Source organism: Chiloscyllium plagiosum, chromosome 38 (genome assembly GCF_004010195.1).
Source record: "Chiloscyllium plagiosum isolate BGI_BamShark_2017 chromosome 38, ASM401019v2, whole genome shotgun sequence".
NCBI classification, from domain to species: Eukaryota; Metazoa; Chordata; class Chondrichthyes; order Orectolobiformes; family Hemiscylliidae; genus Chiloscyllium; species Chiloscyllium plagiosum.
This window is the reverse complement of record NC_057747.1, coordinates 17456325-17474948: the sequence shown is the minus strand read 5'-3', so window position 1 is coordinate 17474948 and position 18624 is coordinate 17456325. Positions and strand designations below refer to the sequence as shown.

Genomic DNA, 18624 nt, shown 5'->3' with positions numbered 1-18624 from the left:
AATGTGCACTGTTAAATGTTGAGCCCAAATGCAGACATAGGTAGAACAGTTAGTATGTGTAGGCATTTAAACTTAAAAAGAATGTTAAAGGTTAACAATTTAGAGTGAAACTTCCAATTGTTTTGAGATTAAAATAAGCATTCAGTTTTTTTTCTGAATTGAAACACATAGATCACTTTGAAGTGGGGTTTCTGTGAGCTTGTCAATGTCTAAATTCATGAAGAGAAAATGAGGTCTGCAGATGCTGGAGATCAGAGATGGAAATGTGTTGCTGGAGAAGCGCAGCAGGTCAGGCAGCATCTAGGGAACAGGAGAATCGACGTTTCGGGCATAAGCCCTTCTTCAGGAATGAGGAAAGTTTGTCCAGCAGGCTAAGATAAAAGGTAGGGAGGAGGGACTTGGGGGAGGGGCGTCGGAAATGTGATCGGTGGAAAGAGGTCAAGGTGAGGGTGATAGGTGAGACTGGGGTGGGGGCGGAGAGGTCGGGAAGAAGATCTCAGGTTAGGAAGGCGGTGCTGAATTTGATGGATTTGACTGAGACAGGCTGTGGGGAGGGGAAATGAGGAAACTGGTGAAATCCGAGTTCATCCCTTGTGGTTGGAGGGTTCCTAGGTGGAAGATGAGGCGTTCTTCCTCCAACCGTCGTTTTGCTGTGGTCTGACGATGGAGGAGTCCTCCATCGTCAGACCACAGCGAAACGATGGTTGGAGGAAGAACGCCTCATCTTCCGTCTAGGAACCCTCCAACCACAAGGGTTGAACTCGGATTTCACCAGTTTCCTCATTTCCCCTCCCCCCAGCCTGTCTCAGTCAAAACCATCAAATTCAGCACCGCCTCCCTAACCTGCAATCTTCTTCCCGACCTCTCCGCCCCCACCCCAATCTGTCCTATCACCCTCACCTTGACCTTTTTCCACCTATCACATTTCCGACGCCCCTCCCCCAAGTCCCTGCTCCCTATCTTTTATCTTAGCCTGCTGGACAAACTTTCCTCATTCCTGAAGAAGGGCTAATGCCCGAAACGTCGATTCTCCTGTTCCCTAGATGCTGCCTGACCTGCTGCGCTTCTCCAGCAACACATTTCCATCAATGTCTAAATTCATCCAAAATTAAACCCCCTTGAGTTCAAATGTATAACATTGAAAAGATAAACACTGTCAAAATATATGGCCATCCAGTTAGTGCTCTAACACAAAAACTAATTATGTATCTGCAGCCTGTAAGAAAAATACACCATGCTAATTGTTTTTTCAATGCAATGGCTGATCATTATGTCACGTCTATAATATTTACGTATATTGTTAACAATTTCTCAAAACAACAGCTCCATCTTCAGACTCATTTGCAATCTTTCTCCAATTTTCACAAATGGCTGAGAATGTACAGTCGGTTCTGATATGATGTGTGTTTCTTCAACGCGAATTGGCTATAATGCAATTGAAGAATTTAGACCATTATTTGCAGAAAGCGAACTTTCCTTACCTGTATTGGCTATAACGCAATTCTGGCCCCATCAGTTTAAATGGCACTGCTATTATACAATTTTCTTATAACGTGTGATTGCTTGGGAATAGAACTATTGCATCATGTCAGAACCAACTGTATTTTTGAAAATGTAGTCATATTCTGCATTCAGACATTTCCATAGAGGAAGGAGTGAATCCATTCATGTTATAACCTTCACCTTCTTTTTAAACCAAGCTGTGCATTTCTAATTGCGCATTGCTCCAGTTCAACAAATAACAAATTTTCCATAGCTATTCATCATCTATAGATCAGCTGAAGTGCAAATATCAAAGGGACTACAAAAAATAGAATATAGAATGTAATTTATTTGCAACCAACTGAGCAGTCTTAAACAACATGGGATTAAAATAAAAACAAAAGAGCTGTGGATGCTGCAAATCAGAAACAAAATCTCAGCAGGTCTGGGTGCTCTGTGGAGAGAAATCTGTTCTGAAGAAGGGTCACTGGACCCAAAATATTAATTCTGATTTGTCTCCACAGATGCTGCCAGACAGGTTGAGATGTTCCAGCAATTTCTGTTTTTGTTTGTGTATGTAAATAACATGGAGTTACGGCCTTTTGGAGCCAATAGCTGTGCATGCGTGTTCAAGTGTTGTTATAAACTGCCAGTATATTCATTCTAACTCCTTGATTTGTGAAAGGTACAAAGTGCTTCTACTGTGAAAGCAACTTGATATAAAGGTTGGGTCAAAAGCTTCTGTTGGCACTTCAGTTCATGTTCCAATGATTGTTCTGTAAGTGGTTGTATTTCACTTATTTAAGCTTCCCATCCATTTCAATGGATCCAATTTTCTCTCCTGTTAAGAAGGACCAGATCCCTCCTCTGTAGTTTGGATTTCCAAGAGCATAGACAAAAGCATTGGCTATAGGTGATGTTTTTGCAAGAATGGCAGGAAGCTGTCAAGACAAGAGTAAGCAGAAAGCATACATAGTGACTTTAGTTTTGAAAATGTATAAAACTCAATAATAGAAACAAAATATATGAAACAAGAATCATATATCTATATCAACATAATGCTTCTCTAAACAAGTAGCTAATTTACTATTCTTTCTATTTGTTTATCTCCAATCGGTATAATATTTGAAAAATAGAGTGAAAATCAAAAGAATCATTCTGGTTTATCCTTTAGTAAAATAGCACTATTTGTGTAACTCCCACCCCACACCAATTTATAATCATGACTTTTTGATATAATACCAACTATTACTACTCACCATTCTTAGTTTTGGAGACAATACAGTAACATTTTCCATGACAGCATACATGCACAGCAGGCTATATGGTCCCCAGCATATTAAAAGAGTCTTAAAAGGTAATCCAGTATTAAACTGAGGAAACAAAACAAATTGAGTGAGAATGGCTCAAGTCGTGCAATGATCGTATTACTATGATGCTAAACCATCAGGTTGCACTAGAATTATGTCTATCTTGTGTCAATGATATTACCCAATCTGTCTCTAGCTTCCACCTCCTTATTTATCAGACTTGTCAGTCCAAGCCTGTGAAATCCATACATTAACCCACTATCCTTAGCTAGCTGTAGAGAATTAATCACTGGTTTAAATTGCTCTATCTTTTCCCCGTTCTTTGATAATATTAAACCCTCACTGGATTATAATTCCATGCCTTGTGGTTCCTCTCTAGATTAATTTTCTAAGATACCTAATATCCATTCTAGGTCCCCCTAAACGGTTCACCTCATTTATTTTGCGCACAGCTGAACCCTCTACAGACAAGAAACTTCCGAATCAGATTTGCATTCAGATGCTAATCTCAGAAAGAGCAGCAACAATGTGAGAAGTCAAAATAATTCTTTTCTTGAGGACTACTTCTTTTTCAATTTGACTATTCCCTTCATGTTGTAATACTGTCTTTTGTAGTTGTGCTGACAAATGGACTATTTGGACTGTCAGCAGCAGAATTAGAAGAATTTTAATTAAATTAGCTTTATTGTCACATGTACTCAAATGAGTACAGTGAAGAGTTGACAAGTTGCCACTTACAGCACCATTTTAGGTCCAAACATACCTTGGTACAGCTTCTTCAGTTACAGTGCAACAATGTCACCAAAACATGGTGCCATCTTACGTACACATTACCCAGGTGCAATCAGGCACAGAATAGAGAAATGAAACAAAATTACATAACGGCCATACAGAGTATAAGTATAAGGTAGAAAAACAAAAAGTTAAAAAGTTAAGCATCCCAGCCTCTCGCCAAGGGCTCTCCGCAGCAGACCAGCATGGGGGGATTCCACTTGGCCTGACTGATGGCTGCCACCATGTTCTGCCCTGGGCCGCTGCCCCCCGCTTTGCACTGGGCTGCGGGTCTGGTGTCCCCACTTGAGGCCGCCAACCGCTGTCCCTGCTTTGGAATCCAGGAATCAGAGGCTGAGGCTGGGTGTCCAAGGCCAAGAGAAGGAAGACTAGAGAGGGAAAGAGGGAGAGAAAAAGAAAAAGGAAGAAAAGAACAGGCATGGCTGATGAGCTCCGGCTGGAGCGTCCTATTTTGTCACCATTTTACGAGAAATTCAGCAATATCCTCACTAATTATCAACCCTCCATTAAGATTAACAGTTTGCAATGAAAGGCCTGGCCTGGCAGATGTACACCAGGAATAATTGGTTAGGATTTGGAACGCACCGGCTGATAGTGTGTTGGAAACAAGTTCAATTGAATACCTCAAAAGGGTACAGGAATAATAGCTAAAGGACAAGAATTGCTTGGATTTGGAGAAAGGTTGGGCTAATTGAGTTGCTACTGGAAAGATCCAACAAAAATCTAGTGATCTCTTTCCGTGCTGTTCCTCTTTTGATTCTATTGTAACAGCCGCCTTCCATTTTGGCCTCGAAGCAATACAAGAAAGAGCATCTGGGCATTCACAGAAGCAGAAAAAAAAAATTCTAAATATAATAACAGAAATTACACATCCAAAAATCTGCTAGTTCTTGTTCTCTTCCTGGTTCATTGTATATATTCCTCTACAAATAGTCATCAAATTGTTGTTTGAGGGTGTTCCACTCAGCCATAATGGGAATTGAAAGAAGCGTATTCTGTCCAAGTAAGTCATCATGCGAAAAATATTTTCTAAATTATTCCTTCATTCTTCATCAGACTTTTCCCTCTTGTTACCATTTCATGGAACAGTTTTCATCACTTGGCACTTCTTGAATATCTCTGTTGGTTTGCCACATTAAAAAGTGCCCTCATTGAGGTTTTCTTCATAGCTGCATTTTGCATTCCTGCTATCACTGTATTGAAGATTCACAATACCTATTTGGATGGGAAATGCTGTTAATGGCTTGGGATGTACACAAAGTGGAGCTTTACAACAAAACTGCCCAGTCAGGATGGAGTCAATCATTGAATTGAATGCTTGGACATTGATACTGAGCAGGAACCATCAAGTCATACTCTTTGTAGCTAGCATGAGTTCTTAGTTAATTAAACAGCATTAGGGGGTGGGGGACTCAGCGGCACAGTGGCTCAGTGGTTAGCACTGCTACCTCACAGCGCCAGGGACCCAGGTTCGATTCCCACCTCGGATGACCGTCTCTGTGGGTTTCCTCTGGGTGCTCCGATTTCCTCCCACAATCCAAAGATGTGCAGGTCAGGTGAGTTGGCCATGCTAAATTGCCCATAGTGCTAGGTGCATTAGTCAGGGTAAATATAGGGTAGGGGAATGAGCCTGGGTGGGTTACTCTTCAGATGGTCATTATGGACATGTTGGGCCGAAGGGCCTGTTTCTATACTGTAGGAAATCTAACCTAATCTAAACTATAAATATTCAAAATTAGTTTCAGCATGAATGCTTGTCTCTACAAATAACCATTCCCTACTGGTAACATTGTTGAGGATGTTTGGGACAGCGAGTTCTTGTTCCTGACCCAGAAGTTCAAAGTTCAAGTCCCACTTCTCGATGGCCTTGATAGACAAAGAAAGTGCATTCATAACGTGACCAAAAAGACTGAGTATCAACAGCAAATACTTGCCAAACACCCGAGTGGCCATGCATGTGATGATAAGAAAATTGAAGTCCCTAACATCACCATCTGTAGTTCCAAACTACAGTATCTATGTTAATGTGCAATCAGATTCCCATGACTCATCTATAACATTACATTGGCACCTTTAGTTATTTCAAAATCAAAAATCAGAGCCAAGGGCAATATTTCACAAAATATTAAATTGTTAAAATTATGTGGACAACCTGGGAATAGGAACAATACATTCAGTTTCAAAATCTTCAAGAATCCAGGTTTGATCAATTTAAAGGCAGCCCAAGGACTTAAGGATGGGACTCCAAGATGTTATGAGATTTATGGGATCATTAGTTTTGAACAAGAAAACCAGTCAACAGGAAAATGGGATGTGAACATTTCTTTGATGCAAATGCATAAAAATAAAGCATGATGGTTCTCCAGATAATAGTAGCAGATATTCTTAGTCTGACGTATATCCCAGTCAGTTTCTATCTGTAAATGTAGAAATAGGAATAGACTCACTCTCTTCACTACTCTTCATTAGAAAAACACTCTTTTTGTTTTCTCCAAGCTCTTTCTGTAAGTAGTTTCTTCATCTATCAGAAGTAGAAAGGGAACTTATACAAGTACAGCTATAGCAACATAGGGAATAAGACTTTTTTTTTAGCATGCTTCAGGAAGAAGTTACAATGATTTAACTGTATAGTTATTGCAGGATTTGGAGGGATGAGAAATGGTCAAACTAGCTCGGATAGTACCCATGTGGAAAGTAAGTACAGCACGAGGGAAGATCCAACTGAGACAGGTAAGCCTCCTTGGAAAGGAGCTCATTGGCACGACACTCTTGAAACTAACACTTGTAATCCAAAGAAGACAGGAGATGCACTCAACAGGATATGGTCATATAAGTTTGGGAACATTGTCACTCGTGGATGTGGTGAGTGAAATCTATTTTACAGAATGCATTATAGGAGTTAACATTTCTGCTCAATTCCCTTTACCAGTTAAGTCAATCTGACATCCCCAGATGTGCGATAGAAAGATAATCTAATGATGTCAGACCACCAACCACCTAGAGATGTATCCCTGATAACTTCACCAATTGTGACAACGTCTCAGTATTTGCTCATACTAATTTACAGAAACACACTCTTTCATTGTATTTGTTAAACAACTTGCTCCATTAATAACTTGCTTTGATTAGCACTTGGCAAATATTATTGCCCCATATAATGAATTAGAAGAAGTTATGCACAGTTGTTTTTTTTATGCACTATCCCCTTTTAATGCATTTAGAACAAAAGTCTGTACAGTAAGATCATTAAAACAATCAAGAAAACTATGTTTAAACTGCAAGTGTACTGTCATGGCAATGAAAATATCGAAGACATTTTGTTGCAGGCTTAATAAGATTACATAACTTATTTTTACCTTGACTTGTCCGGTTTTCTTGAATTTATTGGCACAAGATTGGTAAGAAGTTACCAAGATGAAAAGTGGGAAGACAAATTCAAAAAATGCCACCGAAATGAAGAATGAGACAAATGTTCTGGTGGGAAAATAAATCAAGGTACAGACAATGTTATGTGTCAGACTCCAATTCATGTTTCACAGAGGAGAATAACATGCCTAATTTTACAGCATCTGCAGTTTATATTATGCAGACAGTGGACATGGTTGAGCTTTGACTTGCTGCAGGCAATGTAGCTACAAGAGTATTCCCAAAGGGATCCTCAGGCCTCATTGAAGATATCTGCTCAGGACTAATTTCTCAAAAGGAACAGAATGTCTTTCTTTATTTAAACTGAATTAATCTAAGGTGCTTCATACTTTTAGCTTTGCAGCTGGTACTTCACATGGAGCAAAAGTAGTGCATGTCTGGAATCAGAGCTGATGTGATTCAGTTTGATGCTGCATAGACTTTAGATCCAACATAGTGTCAAATTTTGTTTGTAACATTCTCCTGGATCCCAATGGACACCCATTAGCACTCCAAGAATTTACCTGCATTTTGAGAGCAGTAATTCTCCTTTTCTGCAAAAGGATTTAAATTTGTAAGTGTTCTTCTGCCCAGATACAACTTGCATTTATGTAGTGCCTTTTATTTAGAGTGAGATTCCAAGGAGCTTCACAGAGGTGTGATGGAAGATGGATATCAAGCCACAGAAGAAAAGATCAGATGTGATGAGCAAAAGGGTGAATAGACCAGGTGTATGGAGGGTCTTAAAGAAGAATTTAGAGATTGCCAGTGGGAGCTTAGGCTTCTGAAGGCATGACTGCCAAAGATGGGCAAAGCAAGTGGGGGTAATGTACAAGAGGATAATTGGCAGAGGGATGCAGAGTTTAAAGAAATGGTAGAGCTGGAGGAGGATGCAGAGATAGGATCAAGTGAGGTCATGAGGAATTTAAAAGCGAAATCAAGGATTTTAAAATTAAGCTGTTGGGTGACTGGGAGCTAACATTGATGTATGAGATAGGGTTGAAGAGTCATCAGGTCTTTGGTGTTCAAAAAAATTTCCTTTTGGGTTTTGGGACCCTGACTTCAGGGTCAAATGATGATCAGAGGCCTGTAGAGCATGCGAAACAGTCAGTCATCTGCCCACTTGAATTAGCCATTTAGTGGCCAGAAGGTGAAACTATCTTCCTGTTCCATGTCATAGAGTCATAGAGATGTACAGCATGGAAACAGACCCTTCGGTCCAACCCGTCCATGCTGACCAGATATCCCAACCCAATCTAGTCCCATACCTGCCACCACCCGGCCCATATCCCTCCAAACCCTTTCTATTCATATACCCATCCAAATGCCTCTTAAATGTTGCAATTGTACCAGCCTTCACCACTTCCTCTGGCAGCTCATTCCATACACGTACCACCCTCTGCGTGAAAAAGTTGCCCCTTAAGTCTCTTTTATATCTTTACCCTCTGACCCGAAACCCATGTCCTCTAGTTCTGGACTCCCCAACTCCAGGGAAAAGACTTTGCCTATTTACCCCTCAACATTTTATAAACCTCTATAAGGTCACCCCTCAGCCTCTGACGCTTCAGGGGAAACAGCCCCAGCTTTTTCAGCCTCTCCCTATAGCTCAAATCCTCCAACCCTGGCAACATTCTTGTAAATCTTTTCTGAACCCTTTCAAGTTTCACAACATCTTTCCAATAGGAAGGAGACCAGAATTGCTTGCAATATTCCAACAGTGGCCTAACCAATGTCCTGTACAGCTGCAACATGACCTCCCAACTCCTGTACTCAATACTCTGACCAATAAAGGAAAGCATACCAAACGCCTTCTTCACTATCCTATCTACCTGCGACTCCACTTTCAAGGAGCTATGAACCTGCACTCCAAGGTCTCTTTGTTCAGCAACACTCCCTAAGACCTTACCATTAAGTGTATAAGTCCTGCCAAGGTTTGCTTTCCCAAAATGCAGCACCTCGCATTTACCTGAATCAAACTCAATCTGCCACTTCTCAGCCCATTGGCACATCTGCTCAAGATCCTGTTGTAATCTGTCCACTACACCTCCAATTTTGGTGTCATCTGCAAACTGACTAACTGTGCCTCTTGATTAATTCTTATCGTCTCTGTCCAACAGCTTTGCAAAATTATTTGTTTGTGCTAACCAAGAACAAAGAAGGTCCACTACACTTTCTCAGCGCTACTATGGATTGCCAATAAATGCCACTCTTGCCAGCAAGACCTACATCCTGAGGATGAATTGCATTAATAAGAAATTCATCGACGTACCTGTCACCTTTTGAGTAGTCCAGGGTGCAGCAAGTTCTTAATGGTTCGTAATCATATTCACCCCATCCAAATAAGGGCATAGAAGCCCAGAATCCAGCAAATCCCCAGATAATTGCCAAAATAGTCACGGTACTGTTCCATTGTAATCTAGATCCTATAAATAGGATTTAATGCATGGATGGATGTCAATCCATACGTAAGCAGTATTTAATCAGTGAAAATCTAAGCTAAGCTAACTCACCGTTAAGTTCACCAACCAGCATTTTCACAATTAATTTGCAGAAAAGAAAACAACTTTAATATTATAGCTTGCTTAGTTTTCTGGACATGTACAAACTATTGCCAACATTCAGGTATGTCAGGGTATACTGTGATTTGAATCACCAATCAGCTGAGCATCACTCCAAAATGGTCCCAAGTTTGATCCGTGATATATGGGGTTAGATAAATGGAAGTTATCCAGGATTCTTACCTCTAACAGTTCTCGAGTGACCTTTTCTAACAAAAGTGTGGACAGTTTGAAGGTTGACCATAATGCTTTCCTATAATTAAGCAGCTTGTAAAGGCTTTACTGCCACAATGGAATTACAGTCCAGTAATGCATCACCATCCTCTGGTTAGAAGAGAACGTGGAAATTTTAAAAAAATTACATCAGCTTTAGTGCATTTCCAGTTCATGAAAAGGGGATTATTTCCACAGCTCTTTATATAACTGACCAGCACTGTGACTATTTGGAATCACTACACTTAAGTGCTTTGTTAAAGGAGAAACGGGAATAAGTTGAAGCTCCACTTGGCTAGAATTGGCCAACAGACTGCTTAAAGAAAGATCAACTGCACAATGAGTCTTTCACTAATTGTTAATTTGTTCACAAGGGATGAATCCTAATAAGCTTCACAATGACTGCTGTTTTAATAAGGAGCTGGACACAACTTTATCAGGCTTCAAATGGATTTGGAATTTTTTGTCCTGCTTCCAATTTTACAGTTTGTTCACATCTCTGACACTCAGATGAATAAACTTGTTTTTCTAAGGCTCCAGAGAGGCAGATTAAACTGTTATACAAGTCGATCCCAGAAAAGGTTTCAACCATGTCTTCATTACAAATTTAAAGTTTCCTATGCTTCTTTTATAATCTAATTGTCTTAGGGGAAAAAAATATAACACTTCTTTATATTTCATAATTTCCTGACCTTCTCAGATTTACTTTGTAAACTGTAAAGAGGATAAACTGAAACAAAACGTTATTGTCAGAAGGCAATTCAGTCTGTGTCAGTTGTGTTTCAGAGTTAGCTTGGAATGACTTACTGCTACAGTTTAGGTGGTACCTGTCCCAAGCAATGGCAGCACATGCATTAATACTGGCGAGGGATGTCAAAAATCCTTGGAAACCGTGAGTCTGGCAACCTTCAGATCCATAAGGCCAATACCTGTGAGGGAAGCAGGCAACAAACATATACTGTACATACGTGAGTAAAAGTCAATCTCATGTAAAAGTCAATTCCCTATTTTTGTCCGAAAAATCTGGCATTTTCCATTTATCTCATGTAAAAGTCAACCCTAGTTCTTTACAGATAACAGATCAACATTTTTTTCTTTCTTTATTTAGTGACCAATTGGGCTTCTGCTAATGATACAATATTTTGGAATGTAGCATGAATTTCAGCCCCTCAAAAGTAGTATCATGTAACTATAATTTTAACCTTTAAGACTAGTCTAAAAAATTCAACAATATAGGGTAAGTGTCCAAGTATGGGAGTTCAAAATTAGGTACTATAAACATAAGGCAGCAACTAATAAATCCAGTTGCAAATTCAGGAGAACTCTTTAATTAGAATGTGAAACATATATTTAACATTTAAGAGGCAGCTAGATAAATATAATGTTACAATGGTGGTAAATATGGATGTTAATTTCCATCATCTGATTTTTATACCTTATACATTTTATTGACTAAAATTGTTTTAAAAGAATAAAACTCTTCTACAATGATTTTCATGATTACCTGACAATAGGCTGAGCTAAGTCCAGCAGTCTAATGTGGAATAAACAAAACCACCTGCGTTGAAATTGTCATTTTATATAAACATTTTGAAACTTGACAATTGAAATAAGCATCTCAGATTCACGTCTTCTGTTTTAATTCACAACTGTGTGATAATTGCATATTTTGACAGATGAGAGACGTGACTGCAAAGACAGTTTGTGAAGACAATGAAATCAAACACCGGAATATATACTAAGCCATATTTCAGTAGGTGGTTTTAACCAGCAGAGCAGAAAGAAAGAATCGGGATTGCTAATAGCAGGACACTTTCTTCCTCTCTGTGTTTCTCATCATCGGAGGAAGACAGCATCAAATGATAAAACAAATTATGAAAAAACAAATTGTGGAAAGTACAGTTCAAGTGACAAAGGGGCAGCACTCTGAAGGCTTGTGATTTCAAATAAACTTGTTAAACTATAACACAGTGTTGTGTGACTTTTGATCTTGCCCACCCCAGTCCAAGGCACCTCCACCTCCAAGGTACCTACAAGTTTTACCACTGCTGAGGTTACCAATTGACAATTAAACAACTGTGGTGTCAGGTTAGAAGTCTTACACCTGAAGAATTCTAAGGATTTTAAGTGTAGCCTTTATTCTTACTGTCTGTACAAGGCACTTATCCTTTTAAAGTTATCAGCTGTGTTGTGTAGTTTTGATGTTGTGTTTTTATTATTTTACTCGGGGTTAATAAGTAATAGAAATATTCTTTTACTTAAGAAACCCTTGTAATTGGTTCCTTTATTTTGGTCTACTACCCATATCTTTAATTAATGTGTGGTACAACTGCATGCTAAAGAAGTAAAAAATACTTCTTGCAATTGACTGAGGGGGAATTGAGAAAAACAGAACTCATTCCCCCTTGCCATTTGATTGTTACAACATGAAGGAGGGAGGAATAGAAAGTAACATTGATTGGATGTGATGAAGGATGAGAAGAGGCTGCTGTAACACTGGAATCGATCAATTGAGCCAAATTACCTTCTTCTGTGCTGTACACCTTATGTAATTTTCTGAAACCAAACCGAGAAATTGATAACCGTGTCTACCTTAGAAAGCTTGAGAAAGCAGCTACAAATGCATTCAAGCAGATGCCAGTGTCTGATACAGCCAAGCTGGCTATTAAGAGATTGCTTGGTGTCTGGATTTCCTTTATCTTGTAAAAGGATAAAATCGTTATCACATTCAGGAGAAGTCCAAGGAGAGCTGTGAAAGAGAACAGAAATCAAGGGATGGGTCCAAATGATGAGACATAACATATTGCTTTTCATTTGGGCTGCATCACACAGTTACAATGTTTTCCTTTGCTTTTTTCTTGAGAAGTAACACCACGTCAACAAAGTACCCCTTTATTCATTAATGTTGAAGCAGGTTGTAGTTAAATCATTATCAAACCAGCTCACATATAATCACACTTACAATGTAGTCTGGAGTTTATTGAATTTGCTGTGTTCAGTTTTTCTAATAGCTGAAATAACCATGCAAAGTAATCCCAGACATGCACTTTGGAAATCTCATTTGAATTCTAAGATTTTCTTGGCTAATGCAAATGTGAAAGGTAAAATATTGTCTTGCTAGACAAACATAGCATTCACACATATATTTGATATTGACTCACATAAACCTAGAGTTTTCCCACTTATTCATATGCTACAAGGAGGCAAAATTATTATCACAAATTGGTGTTCAAGGACATTGCATTGTCACTGTGAGGGAATATTGTATTAATGGCAGAAACTGAGGATAAATTAATCTAATGTATACCGATATATCAATTTTACAAGTTTCTGTGAAATCAAACAAGCCCATCTTTACCTTCAAGTAATAGAGCAGTCCCGAGTGCAAATACTTCCAGCTCACTGAATCCCTCAATGATAGGTTTGGTAGATACCATTTTTACACCCTGGTACAGCAAGAACCTGACTTGTTCCCTTAAATATTGCTGATCAAATCAAGGCATTAAACAAGCATTGATACACGTCAGTTGTTTATGTAATTTCTGGGACAGAGAGGAGGGCAGGGGGAAGGTTTAGCAATCTTGAAGAGTGTCTCATGACTGCAGTACAGTCAAGCCTATTAAATCGCATTTGCAGACTTTGAAATGCATTCATTAAATCACAGCCAGGCCTTTGTGAAGGAGCATAATTTATTGTTCTTGTGGCCAAGATTGAGTGACCATTCTGGCACCATACTGTTTTATACACAATCGTTCTTTAATAACAATTCTCTTACATTTGCGAATATTCTTACCCATAATTACAATGATCAACAAACATGTCTGTCCAAGTTAAATGATTTACACTGCTTCATTTAATTAAAATGCAATCAGTTCCAATATAGCCAGCTGTGAAGAATGAGTTCGTTGTATTCTGTGTTCTCACTTTACAACTTCAATAATACTAATGTTTTACTATATGGCTTTTCCACTAAACTTTGCAGTCATTTATCATTTTATGTGAAGTAGGTCACCCATGGAAGAGGTGGTCACAGATCTATACCGCTGCACTTCATTTGTAATATAAGTTGGTTGTAAGGCCATGCTATTAAGTGTTTGACATTGTACTATCTTTGGCGTAACAATGGAGAAATGCATGGAGATACCTCTGCTAAAAACGGATGGAGAAACCAGATGGTGAATGACTTAAAGGTAAAATGGTACAGTCTCCACGTAGCATTCCAATGGTGGATACAATTTCAGGATTAAGCAATTCAGGTTTTGCTTCTCGGTGCAATGGGGAAGCTTAGATTAAATCATTATTCAGACTGGCAGACAATATTGCATTGGGAATTGTTTCTCACAATGTGTGCGAATGAAGGAGTTTGATAAATAGGATTGATGGGTTTCAGGGGCAGACTGCCAGGTGGAAAGATGTTCTGATGGGAAAATAATTGTTGCAGCAGCATAGACAGAAAAATCACGTGGAAATGCTGATGGGGCTGATTCCCTGGGAATGACCCTGGAAGTTGAGATTTCTGAGGGGATTTCTGAGAACCCTCTGAGAAAAGACCCAGCTCTGAGTTAGAGGTTGAGACTTTGTGCAGTCCTGACTGGTTTTGTTTAATAGTTACCCAGGACACGTTAGAGGGATTGAAACTCACAATTCACCCCCATCAGACTCTCCACAGATACTAGATACTCCTTCCATTGCACCTCACCGACACCCTCATCGCCACATAAATCTGAACCCTCCAACTACTCAAAGCGATTCCAAAGACCAATCACTCAAGCATACCTGCCCCCAGTTGGACCCAACCACCCCGAAATGGATTTGTCTTGTAAATACCTTCAACCTGAATCTCTTTCCCCCAACCACATCATGATCTACTCTACTCATTCATCCATGTACCTATCCCTTTGCCTACATGGTATGTAAACCCTTCACCGATCTGCTATCCTAACACCTACCCTCCTGCCATGCACCCCCTCACCTACCTGACATCTCAACCCTTCAATCACTGTCACCCTATGCCCTCATCCACCTACCAACCTACCCCTCACCCACATGACACGCTATTCCAGCAAGAGCAAGTACAGAAAAGGAACCGGAGAAAGGAAAGCCAGTGATCTCGAGGACAAGGACCAATTCCATCTCCTGGAGACATCTGCCAAAGGTGTAGTGGGAGATGTAGCTCTAGGATCAGGCTCATCAGTGCCATATAAGGGTCCACAGAACCCATGACCAGTGACACGGAATTTCTGAGATAGACAATTATAATTGTTAGTGAGTGACTGCTAATGAGGACGACACTCAGCTGCCGCCCCACCCCTCAGTCATCATTCACATTACCTCCTCAATCATCTGGCATTGTATCCTCTTACCCACATGTTACCCCAACCCCTCACCCACCTATCATTGCAAACCCCACCCCTTGCTGCTATACCACCCCAACCCAGTGAGCACCCCAACATTTGCCCCAACCTCCAGCTCACACCAAATGGACTGCTGTAGTCCAAGATGACAGCTCATCATTTTCTCAAGGGTGACGAGAGATGGGTAATAAATGCTGGCCCAGCAGTAAAACCCACATCCCTTGATTGGATCAATAAAGGGAAAAGAGAAGGAAAACTCTTTCAAAATGAAAAGGTGAGGCAAACAAATTCAAAGCTTCCTGGATCACATAAGATGTAGAAATTCTGACAAAGAAACAGGTTACTAATGCAAGGTGTCACATAAAAATGCAATTGAGAACCAGGCCGAATATAGAAGCTTCAGTGGGGTGGTAACAAAGTAAGTAAGAGAAGCATTGTGGGAATATTGAAATTGATGGGCATCCAACATAAAGGAGGATTCCAATGTCTTCTACAGACAAATGATGAGACCAAAAGGCTATAAGATATAGGAACAGAATTAGATGATTTAGTCCATCAAGTCTGCTTCTCCATTTGATCATGGCTGATGTGTTTTTCAATCCTATTCTCCTGCCATCTCCCCATAATCCCCTTACTAATGAAGAATCTACCTCTCTCCCTCTTAAATACACTCAATGACTTGGCCTCCACAGCCATCTGTAGCAATGAGTTCCATAGATTAACCACCCTCCGGCTGAAAAAATAGCTCTTTTTTTCATTTCTGAAGGGCTGTCCCTTCACTCTGAGCCTGTGCCCTCAGGTTCCAGTCTCTCCCAAAAGTAGAAACATCTTAAAAGAATCCTGAACTAGGACTTCCAAATTCCATTGAGCTTCAGATTTCTAAAGCCTTTCCCTATTTAGAAACTAGTCTATACCTCTATTCTTCCACCAAAGTACACATCTCACGCCTTCCCACATTGTGTTCCATCTGCCACTTCTTTTCCACTCTTCTCGCCTCTCCAATTCCTCTGCAGCCTCCTCCCTTCTTCAATAGTACCTGCCCTGGCTACCTTTGTCATCTACAAACTTAGCAGCAATGCCCTCAGTTCCTTCATTCAGATTTCTAATGCATAACATGTATAATTGTGATCTGAAAACTGACCCCTGCAGAACGCCACTAGCTACTGGCTGCCATCCTGAAAAAGCCCAATTTATCCCTACTCTATGTCTTCTACCAGTCAGCCAATCCTCTATCCATGCCAGTACCTTATCCCTTACACCATGGGCTCTTATTTTATTCAGCAGCCTCCTGTGCAGCACATTGTAAAGGCCTTTTAGTAATTCAAATACATCTGGATGTCTTGAAATGAGTAAAAGTGGATAAATCCCCAGGACCTGATCAGGTGTACCCGAGAACTCTGTGGGAAGCTAGACAAGTGATTGCTGGGCTTCTTGTTGAGATATTTGTATCATCGATAGTCACAGGTGAGGTGCCAGAAGACTGGAGGTTGGCAAAAGTGGTGCCACTGTTTAAGAAGGGCAGTAAGGACAAGCCAGGGAACTATAGACCAGTGAGCCTGACCTTGGTGGTGAGCAAGTTGTTGGAGGGAATCCTGAGTATTGAGTACAGGAGTTGGGAGGTCATGTTGCAGCTGTACAGCACATTGGTTAAGCCACTATTGGAATATTGTGTGCAATTCTGGTCTCCTTCCTATTGAAAAGATATCAAATTTGAAAGGGTTCAGATAAGATTTACAAGGATGTTGTCAGGGCTGAAGGATTTGAGCTATAGGAAGAGGCTAAACAGGCTGGGGCTGTTTTCCCTGGAGCTTTGGAGGCTGAGGGGTGACCTTATAGAGGTTTACAAAATTTTGAGGGGCATGGATAGGGTAAATAGGCAAAGTCTTTTCCCTGGGGTTGGGGAGTCCAGAACTAGAGGGCATAGGTTTATGGTAAGAGGGGAAAGGTATAAAAGAGACCTAAGGGGCAACTTTTTCACGCAGAGAGTGGTACATGTATGGAATGAGCAGCAGAGGAAGTGGTGGAGGCTGGTACAATTGCAACATTTAAAAGGCATTTGGATGGGTATATGAATAGGAAGGGTTTGGAGGGATATGGGCCGGGTGCTGGCAGGTGGGACTAGATTGGGTTGGAATATCTGGTTGGCTTGGACGGGTTGGACTGAAGGGTCTGTTTCTGTGCTGTACATCTCTATGACTCTATGACATCCACTGGCTCTCCTTTGTCTAACTTGCTCATTACCAGCTCAAAGAATTCAAACAGATGTATCAGGCATGTCCTCCCCTTGACAAAGCCGTGCTGACTCAGCTGTATTTAACTATGCACTTCCAACTACTCCATAATCTTATTCTTCATAATGGACTCTAAAATCTGACCAGCAACCAAAGTCAGGCTAACCAGTCTATATTTTCCGGTCTTCTGCCACACTCTCTTCTTAAACAGGAGTGTTACATTACCCATTTTCCAGTTCTGTGGAACCCTCCCTGATGCCAATGATTCCTGCAAGATCACCACCAATGCCTCTACAATATCCTCAGCTAACTCCTTAAGAACTCTGAAATTTAGTCCATCTGCTCCAGCTGATTTGTCTACCTTCAGACCTTTCAGTTTCCCCAGAAGAAAAATCACCCAAAAATAATTGACAGCTAATTTGGTTTTAAGAGCTTAGCTATGCTGCCATTAGCCAAACAAAGATTGGATTATTAAGGGGCCATTGGTCTGAACTCACGTAAGATGTATTTGCATGAGCCAAATGACAAAAATATTCAATTAAACTCTGGGGATGTTCATACAATCATATCATGTGAATAAGATAATCCATCTCTGCACTATATCTCAGAGACATCAGATTTTATTAAAGTAAGTATGCTTTCAATAAATTGCAAAATAACAGATGTTGAGCGTTGTGAATCATCACTTGGTTGGGTTTTCAAATCTGATTAAGCATTGGGTCAGATTAAGAAAATCATTATTAGAGTTGCCATTTGCGACAAGAATCTGTGCCATATTTACAAAACTGATGCAGTCCCTTAACGTGCTTTATAGCAGCCACACTCACAATCAAGTAATGGAAGAGATAGGCTATTGCTGCATGCTGTAATGCACTAATCATGCTATAATCACCAGAGTAAAATAAATGGAGACCAAGCACAAAATGAGAGATAACAATCTAAGTTGGAATAAGACTTGTTTTGAGGCTAGTTGAGAGATCAAAACAATTTGATTGAACAATATGCAGTTCCATTTACTTGTTTTAGTAGTTGTGATAAAATGGTGAAAGTAGATAATTTATATGAAGTGAACCAAACAAAATGTAAACTGTGATTTATAAAGAGCCAGAACTAGGATATTTAAACAGATGATGATTAGCAGTCACTAGGAGCTCAACATTAATAGTTGCTGCTTGATACAAAATCCAACAATTTGGCAAAAAAGCACTCTGAAAGATTTTAAAGAGACATTGCAAGATGCATTGCAATGCAGAGAAGTATGAGAGAAAAATAAAGAAAT

The 18624-nt window shown here is 40.0% G+C and overlaps 1 protein-coding gene across 1 annotated transcript; it reads right to left on the bottom strand.

The window, feature by feature from the left end:
- Nucleotides 1-1982: 1982 nt before the first annotated feature.
- Nucleotides 1983-13284, bottom strand: rgra (retinal G protein coupled receptor a). The gene is made up of 7 exons (XM_043679030.1): nucleotides 13119-13284; nucleotides 12353-12509; nucleotides 10568-10689; nucleotides 9259-9412; nucleotides 6941-7058; nucleotides 2742-2855; nucleotides 1983-2423 (listed from the first exon to the last, which is right to left on the bottom strand). The coding sequence occupies exons 1-7, from the start codon at nucleotides 13195-13197 to the stop codon at nucleotides 2280-2282; spliced, it is 888 nt and encodes a 295-aa protein (XP_043534965.1). The 5' UTR covers nucleotides 13198-13284; the 3' UTR covers nucleotides 1983-2279.
- Between the last annotated feature and the right edge of the window lie 5340 nt (nucleotides 13285-18624).